This window comes from Trachurus japonicus, chromosome 23, assembly GCF_045865225.1.
Source record: "Trachurus japonicus isolate A0001 chromosome 23, Traja_1.0".
Classification (NCBI taxonomy): Eukaryota; Metazoa; Chordata; class Actinopteri; order Carangiformes; family Carangidae; genus Trachurus; species Trachurus japonicus.
The window spans coordinates 2,712,464-2,721,793 of NC_140929.1; the positions used below are offsets into that span (position 1 = coordinate 2,712,464).

Consider the following 9,330-nt stretch of genomic DNA (forward strand, 5'->3'; position numbering starts at 1 on the left):
TGGAAAGATTAGAAAATTAGCTTTAAAATGATACCCTAGTCAAAGTCATACACTTGATGGTTTTCTAGATGTGGCCATTTGAATTACGATCTCCTACTCTCTTATTCTGTTCTAAAACCTGAGAAAATAGCAGTTAAAGTTTTTGCCAGTGACTCTGGCATCTGTTCCTGTACGTGATTACACGCACCCTATACGGTCCCCTGTTGTCATAGAGGCAGCATTCAATGACCCTCGGAAAGCAGGGAATCTCACAATTCAGATGCTTTTCACAGCTCGTCTCTATCATAAACGGTTCAGAAGTTGTCATGTTTTGTTGACATTTTGTAAAACATGTGCAAGCGTGTACGTTCGGTTTAGCATCGATGCTACGTTCGGTTTAGCATCGATGCTACGCTCTGTTAGCGTCGATGCTACTCGGTTTAGCATCTGTTTCTGTATCCGTCCCTTCTCGTCATAGATGCAACATTCAATGACCGTCGGAAAGCGGAGAATCCCGCGATTCAGATGCAGTTTACAGCTCGTCTCTATCATGAACGGTTCAGGAGATATTTCATGTTTTGCACCGAAGCAACACTCATTTTCAGAGGGTTTAAGTTGCAGGTCGACTTTAATCATCATTTACGTGCTTTTTCTCAATTATCTGGACTGTGAAACTTTGGGAGATTGTTTTTGAATGTCATTGCTTTGAAATTTTGAGAAATTTGATTTTCTATGGGTTTTCCATGTTATCAGCTGATTATCTACAAATAGAACGTTGCGACTTCCGACTCATTTTGATGGAACGGGTCACAATTTCATTTCAAGTGGCATTAAAAACGTCTTAAAAAGTCTTAAATTTAACTTGGCTTAAGCTGTAGGAACCCTGCACACAGGTTTTGGTGTGTGTCTGTGGCAGGAAGTTGAACATGTGTGTGGTTGTGTGTCTGCAGGCGGAGAGATCACGTCCACCTTCGACCACCCGGAGCTGGTGAAGCTCGGCCACTGCAAACTGATCGAGGAGGTGATGATCGGAGAAGATCTGCTCATCCACTTCTCTGGCGTCGCCTTGGGTACAAACACACACACACACACACACACACACACTTTTTTAGACCCCACCGAGGATTTCTTTCCTAGTGAGAAAACTATCGACATTGAGTTGCTGAGTGTTTCCAGTGTTGAACCTGTTGTCTTCTCTGATGAAGGACAGATAGATAGTGACAGAGAACTGTTGTAGGTGCTGGTTTAAAGGGATAGTTCACCCAAAACTGAAATTTCACTCATTATCTCCCCCCCCCTCATGTGGACTAAGGGCTGGGAGAAGTTTCAGAGTCCTCCGTGGCTTCTCTGAGTTACAGGGGGGCTCCGTGCAGCACTGCACGTCCATATAACGGTTGCAAATGGATACCAACTGTCTTCGTAACAAAAAGACAAACAAACAAACATCCAAATACCTCCATGCTGCTCATATGTAATGTCCGTCTTGTATTGAAGCCCCGAAATGCGAAATTGTCCCGAAAAAAATTAAATAAGTCTATATTTCAAGCTTGTTTTGTAGCGGAAGCTTCTCAAAGCTCCTCTTTTTTTCAATTTTGGGTGAACTATCCCTTTAAAAACAAAAACAACATGTTTTTGCGTTGTTCTATGATAAAAATTGTCTTAATTTCTAAGCATGTAAAGATATTATGTCATAGATAAGTTGGAGCCGTAGACTGCACATCTTTAGATCAGACTTCTGGGAGAGAGAATGAGAGAAAGAGAGGAGGAATAAACATAGAAACAAACTGGTTAAATGTACAAAATTAAAGCTACAACTGTGGAAAAGACTTCTCCAAAGCACGTCCGTCAGACTGTAGCAGCTGAAAATGTCCCCTCCCCTCCCTCCTCTCTCCCTTCAGGTGAGGCGTGCACCATCGTCCTGCGAGGAGCGACTCAGCAGATTCTGGACGAGGCCGAGCGCTCGCTGCACGACGCTCTGTGTGTGTTGGCTCAGACCGTGAAGGAGCCGCGCACCGTCTACGGAGGAGGTAAACACACACACACACACACACACACACACACACACACAGATACACACTGTACAACAGGGGATAAGTAAAGTCATGAACAATCAGAGTTAAAGGGATAGTAGCATTAAAAGCATCTAAAGTGGGGTTGTATGATCTACAAATAGCCCCTAAGTACTTTAAAGCAGAAGTAAGCGATCCGGTCGTTTTGGCTAATGCTGTGTTCCAGGCAGGCTTTTGAAACCGTAAATTACAGCTTCAAGTCACAACTTACGACTTTGTAGCGTTCCAGGCAACCCACTCGTGTTTCTCCGACCTGTTTTACCTGTGAAAGTCACTATAACGGCCACTCGTAACTTCTGACCCGTGAACTCGTACCAGATCGAACTGGTACCACTTCACAGGTCGGAAAAACACGAGTTAAGAGTTGCCTTGAACGCACCATAACTTCTTGTCAGCCGATGGAGTTAGCAGCCCCCGCCCTCGTCATGGATCTATTGGTCCTCGTCCCTACGTCACCACATTCAGGCGCATCCCTTGGCTGCACACACAGAGAGGACTGCCCCTTTATGCCGTTCTCTCTCCTCATTGGATAAAAATTGTAGGATACAAGGAAAGTTTTCTCCTCGGCTCAGAGCAGAGCAGAGTGACTGACAGACCCGTGTTTCGGTCCAAACACTCTATAGAAGTGATTGCTGTCGGAAGATACAACTATTTAAGACTTATATTAACACAAAAATATCACTTACTTCTGCTTTAATTGCAGTAGAAGACTCTCTGCACTCCTCCCGTTAGCAACACCAGCCCATAATAGCCCTGCCCAGAGATTTACAACATACAGTGTTATGAACAGACCCAAAGAAACGGCCTATTTTCACGGCCTAAAAGAGGTTTTACCTGGAAAAAAATACACAGTTCCATTGTTCACTATAATATAATTTTTTCCAGCCCTTCAAAGTGCAGAAAAAAAAACACAGTTTTTATTTGGACCTAACCAACTGCTGATCGGCGGGCGCTAACCCTGGGCGGAGGGATACGTGAGTTGGTTAGGTCCAAATAAAAACAGTATTTTTCCTGAACTTTGAAGGGCTGGAAAAAATTATATTATAGTGAACAATGGAACTGTGTATTTTTTTTCAGGTAAAACCTCTTTTAGGCCGTGAAAATAGGCCGTTTCTTTGGGTCTGTTCACAACACTGTATGTTGTAAATCTCTGGGCAGGGCTATTATGGGCTGGCGTTGCTAACGGGAGGAGTGCAGAGAGTCTTCTACTGCAATTAAAGTACTTAGGGGCTATTTGGAGATCATGTGATTATTATGTGATTAAAATAAAAAGATAAAGAGTCAAGTCCTGAAATATTCTCACATTAATTAATTAAAACAGAATCAGAAGAGATAACAAAGTTGTTAAGGTTCTTATCAAATAAAGTGTAGTTAACAAATGTGTGTGTCTGGTTTTAGACGTTGTAGTGAAGTAGTGAGACGCAAGATTTTTAAATTTCCATTTTTCTCCAACTTTATCTCCTTGTTTTTAACAGATGAAGTTTAAATGATTAAAGCAACAGAACCAGATCAATGAATCAATTAAACTTTATCTGTAGAGCACTTTTCATACAGGAAGCAGCTCAAAGTGCCAAACATTTAAACACTGAGGAGTTGGAAACACTGATAATAAAAATAAAAACTAGCTGTATGAAGTTTTATGATCATGTGATAACTATTAAAATATATAAATATGATTCTGATCTTTCTTCTTAAGTTGTTTTATTAGTTTATTGAGCTTGAAATGTTTAATACGACTGACTGTGATGCTAATCGCTCCTCGTACGTCTCAGGCTGCTCCGAGATGCTCATGGCCAAGGTGGTGACCGATCTGGCCAATAGGACGCCAGGCAAGGAGGCGGTTGCCATGGAGTCGTTCGCCAAGGCTCTGAGGATGGTACGAAGCTGCTGCTGCTGCATCAGACTGTTGTTTTTATGAGTCGTTACTGTAAATTAAAACTCATTAAACACATTTCTTTCTCTCTCCAGCTGCCGACCATCATCGCCGACAACGCCGGCTACGACAGCGCCGACCTGGTGTCTCAGCTCAGAGCCGCTCATCAGGACAACAAGACCACCTTCGGCCTGAGTGAGTCTCCACCGCCACAAACGAATGAACGTCTGAGTCGAATAAATAATCATTTTATTTATATATATATATATAACACTTCTCCATCAAATGCACAAAGTTCTTTACAGATAAAACTTCACTGAAAAAGAATAAAAGAGGAAGGAAATACAAATGAATCTGTAATTAGAAATGAATACAAAGATAAAAGTGCTCTTGTCAGGCTGGTAAATATTAGAGTAATTAAAGGTATAGTTAAACATTTTGTCAAATTGGCCCATTGCCATAATCCCTATAATCATAGCAGTAGGTTTGTTACCTTTAATTGTCGGTGCAAGCTGTTTTTAGAACGGCGGAGCAGAGCCGTGAGCTGCTCAGAGCTACGCTAGAGGAGGAGGCTCATGGGATTTCTTGGTTTCCCTCATCAAACTCATCAAATACACAATCCAACAACTCCACAACGCTCTGGTGGACAAGTTGTGAGCTGCACATTCACCACGCTATGAGATAATAACACAACGTTACCAGACAGAGTTGTTTTAGAGGGAAATACAGAGACTGTTGATGAAAAACTGTCCCTGAAGGCAACGTGCATCAGAGGTTTTGCATGAATTTCCCTCTAAAACAACTCTGTGTGGTAACGTTGTGTTATTATCTCATAGCGTGGTGAATGTGCAGCTCACAACTTGTCCACCAGAGCGTTGTGGAGTTGTTGGATTGTGTACTGCTATGACTATAGGGATTATGGCAATGGGCCGATTTGCCAAAATGTTGAACTATCCCTTCAAGTTAAGTTTATGGACCGTGTACCAGATTTAGCAGAGAGCTCATTTTGCTTATGTGTGTGTGTGTGTGTTTTTCTCCCCTGCAGACATGTCTGAAGGCACCGTGGGAAACATGGCGGAGCTGGGCGTCACAGAGTCGTTCCAGGTGAAGCGCCAGGTGCTGCTCAGCGCCTCCGAGGCCGCGGAGATGATCCTGAGAGTCGACAACATCATCAAAGCTGCTCCCAGGTCAGTTCACCGCCGACTTTACACCGACTGAACAGCTGCCTGTCATTTAAAAATGAAATCGCGGACAGTGAGACTCACGTTACTGCTTCTGATCACAGCGGCACCGTTCAATGAAGCCCTCGTTACGTAATGAGCGCTCATCTAAACGAGGAAGTCTCCTCTCCCGGTGTAAACTATTACATCTATATTTTCCGGCCGCTTCTAATCCGAATCCGCACCTTGCAGAGTTTGCACTGCACCTCAGTTTCATTTGTTTTTTATTTGACAAGAGTTTCACACAGAACTTTTCTGGTGGAGTCTTTCCATGTTTCTCTTTCTGCGCCAGTGAAAAGAAGACATTTACATTTTTTCATACAAGATGATTGTCTCATAAACTATTTGATTTTTTTAAATTGTATTTTATTGAAGGACTATTCATTGCCCATCCCTAGTAAAAAATCTTTTGAATGGGGAGGAGTGGTGACATTCATGTAACCGATTGCTTTCTTTTCACATGATTGATTAGTATCTAATGAAGTTGAAAAAAAGTAAAAAAAAAAAAGTATAGCACTTTATCACTTTATCACTTCTCTCTTCGTTTTATTACTGGAGATGTGTTCCGAACTAGAGGTCGACCAATTAATCGGCCAAAACGATTAATCGGTCGACCTCTATTCCGAACCCATCACTGTGTTCTTTATGATAAGGTTGGCTGGCCATCCTTAAGTGTAAGGAGGGAATAACATTGCATGGTCTTTATTTACAAAGCCTTACTTGAAATTTTACCTGTTTATCTTACTAGCTTAATCTCACTTAGAGTCTGTAACTTACACACTCGTTCACAGGACACCTTGGTTTTACAAATTCCAAGTATCAGGACAGAATTGGGGAAGACTGCCTTTCAGTTTTATGCACCCCAAAAATGGAATAACCTACAAAACTGTCTGAAACTGGATCATCTTATTTCCTTCGATAGTTTTAAAAACTTATTATCGAATGTTTTTCAAGCTGTATGTAATTGTGAATCATGACCTTGTATACTGTATAATGGTGTTTTTGTAATCAGGGCGTCATTGAAAAAGAGAGCTCCCTCTCAATTGACCTTCCCTGAATAAATAAAGGAGAAATGAAATGAAAAATGAAATGAAAATTGAATGAAGTACTCAATTGGTATCGGTATCGTGTTAAGGGTGCTGGTATCGGTACTGGTATCGAACATTTTTAAACGATACCCAGCCCTACTGATCACTGTTGTTGTTGTTTGTTTCTGCAGGAAGAGGGTTCCCGACCATCATCCCTGCTAGAGGAGGAAGAGGAAGAGGAGGATGAAGATGAACGGGGAAGGGGATCAGTTTGTTATTTATCACCTCTGTGTAGCTCAAATTAAAGAAACGCTCCGCTGTCTTTTCTTTTTTCTCTGTTTAACTCACTGTGTCATGTGAAACGTTGGTCCGTCAGGTTTGTGATGCTGGAGACTTGGAGACCGGTTACACCGACGTCACAACGCTTAGAAAGTACATTTGGACGTTGTTTTTGTTTACTGAAATAAATGAACCAATCCTCACCAGTGGATCTGTTTGTTTGTTGCCTTTTCTTCTCTGAAAATTTTTTAACCCCTTCCTGGCCAGTTGTTTTTGCTGCAAAAACACAACATTTCTATGGGGTTTATGGCTGGTGACAGTATTTTAGTGATAAAAAAAAGAGATATCCAGAATCCTCCACGGTGAAAACTTCTGACTCTAATATGTCAAGAAAATAAAACAAGAATTTTGAAAGTAGCTTTATCCATTGTTCAGATTTCGGTTCTGGAAATTAGCATATATTTCTTTAGATATTGCCTCATTTACATATTTAAACATAGCCTGACAAGCCAGACTATATTATTAACATGTCTAGTCTAGCAACGAGCGGTAGACCTTGGCTCAATCAGTCTTTCAAACTGCCTCTGCACCAATAGGGTAGCACTACGACCAATCGGAGCAAAGAGCAGGATGACGTCAGTAGATTAAACTTTTCCCATATCCTGTCGGCAAAACACCAAATAGGCTACATCCTTCTTCCAAATGAACGACTTCAGTGCCGTTTCTTGTTCAACTTTTAAAGAAAATGACAAGTTTAATTATTTTAAATTGATGCCAACAACACTGATTCAAACGATTCTTTTGCCATAGCCATCTTTGAGTCTGTCGTCATGGCGTTAAGCCCGCCCAACGACTCTCTAAACAGATAGAGCGCTGTGATTGGTGAACACAAACGGTGTTCGAGACTCAAAAAGTTCCTATCATATGGCTCGTTTCTAGACCCACCTACGGAGCAAAGAGATCTGCTGCCGCTAGATTTCTAGGCTAATTTAAACATAAAATTTGACAAAACTTGTAGGCCCCAGTGACCTTTAAATTGCCCCTGGGGGGAGTTGGGAAAGTGTGAGAGGTGGACACAGAAATGTCCCGGGGTAAAAGGAGGGTTAATAAGTTGTGTTGAGTCGTTTGTTGGACCAAACACTCGTCGTCCAAAAGAGGTCGAAGTGACCGAGACCTCAGAGAGTCAACACACCGAGGTTACCCAACAGCCCAGCGGTTACCGTGGTAACTTCAGCTCTGGGAGACTTCAGACACATTTTTATTTTCTAAAGATAAATGATGAAACTTTAGGTATAAGATACTGAACTGTGAAGAATCATCTCAAGTTGTTATTGAGAGTGAGGATGATTGTAGGTCAACGCAAAAGACAAAAATTCAGCATCAAACCTGTTTTTAAAAGCTCATTTAGACATTTGTTCACATTAAATTCATCTTGAAATATAAAATATGATGCTTTAGATATAAAATAGACCCTAAGAAACTTAAGAATCATTAGATACTACAGTCTGCTTTGTCATAAAAAAAGAACTACACTGAATAAATGGACCAGTTTTAAGATGCATCAACTTTAACCTTCGTCTAGTGTCAGCTTTCTGCTACTATCTATGGTGTTCGGGTCAGCTGTAAAATACACTAAATACATTTTTTTTCATCAAATTTGTTTTTCTTCTCTTAGTTACATTGTGAGGCTTCCTTATCCATGAAAATATTGGTTTTAATATTTTTTGGTGTGGGTCCCTGGGCCTTTTTTGTCAGTAAACACACACTTGTCTTCAACTGAACCTTCCTCTTGTAGCTTTCTGCTTCCATCTACGGTGTTGGGGTCAGTTTTGACCCCGAGTCTTAAATCAGCTGTAAAACACGCTAAAACAATTATTTATCATCCCATTTGTTTCTCATCTCTTGGTTACCGTTGTCAGGCTCCTTATCCATGAAAAGGTTGGTTTTGCACTTATGATTTCAGTTTTAACTCTCATTAGCCTATTGTTCTTATCGTTATAACTGGGTCAAAATTGACCCTAACACCACAAATGTCATCATTTGAACCAGCGCATTTTCGAATTTTGTGAAAAAAAATTATTTTGTTTAATTCTGTTTAAAGCAGAAGTAAGTAGTGATGTGACGTTCACGAACGAACCGATTCTATTGAACGGCTCGTTAACATGAACGATGGGAACTGAGTCACAGCTGGGAACCGTTCTTTTTTTTTTTTAACATCTCTGTGTGTTCATAACAGTCAATTGAAGCTGCTCCATTGGCTACGTAAGTGGCGTGCAAACTCAGATATTAGTGGGATATCTAATTTTGTATTATTTTGTTCCAAATCTCACCCCATTATTTCCAAGATAAAATGAGTTACCACCAGGCTGGCTTCTTAAAACTTAATAAATATTTAAAAAATCAGTCAAATGAGCCAGTTTTTTGAACGGCTCTTTGAAAGATCCGGCTCCCCTCAAAGAGCCATAAATCCCATCTCTAGAAGTAAGCGATCCGGTCGTTTTGGCTAATGCTGCGTTCCAGGCAGGCTTTTGAAATCGTAAATTACAGCTTCAAGTCGCGACTTACGACTTTGTAGCGTTCCAGGCAACCCACTCGTGTTTCTCCGACCTGTTTTACCTGTGAAAGTCACTATAACGGCCACTCGTAACTTCCGACCCGTGAACTCATACCAGATCGAACTGGTACCACTTCACAGGTCGGAAAAACAGGTCGGAGTTACGAGTTGCCTTGAACGCACCATAACGTCTTGTCAGCCGATGGAGTTAGCAGCCCCCGCCCTCGTCATGGATCTATTGGTCCTCGTCCCTGCACACACAGCCCTGCATGCCATTCTCTCTCCTCATTGGATAAAAATTGTAGGATACGAGAAAAGTTTTCTCCTG

At 41.3% G+C, this 9,330-nt stretch overlaps 1 protein-coding gene across 1 annotated transcript in view; it reads left to right on the top strand.

The window, feature by feature from the left end:
• The window catches only part of cct2 (chaperonin containing TCP1, subunit 2 (beta)), a 15,991-nt gene extending 9,340 nt beyond the window's left edge, over positions 1-6,651 (top strand). Inside the window, exons 11-16 of the mRNA XM_085769618.1 lie at positions 930-1,049; positions 1,878-2,006; positions 3,821-3,924; positions 4,017-4,116; positions 4,967-5,108; positions 6,361-6,651. Coding sequence (XP_085625744.1) covers positions 930-1,049; positions 1,878-2,006; positions 3,821-3,924; positions 4,017-4,116; positions 4,967-5,108; positions 6,361-6,391 — 626 coding nt within the window. The 3' untranslated portion in view covers positions 6,392-6,651. The remainder of the gene's footprint in view (positions 1-929; positions 1,050-1,877; positions 2,007-3,820; positions 3,925-4,016; positions 4,117-4,966; positions 5,109-6,360) is intronic.
• Positions 6,652-9,330: the final 2,679 nt, after the last annotated feature.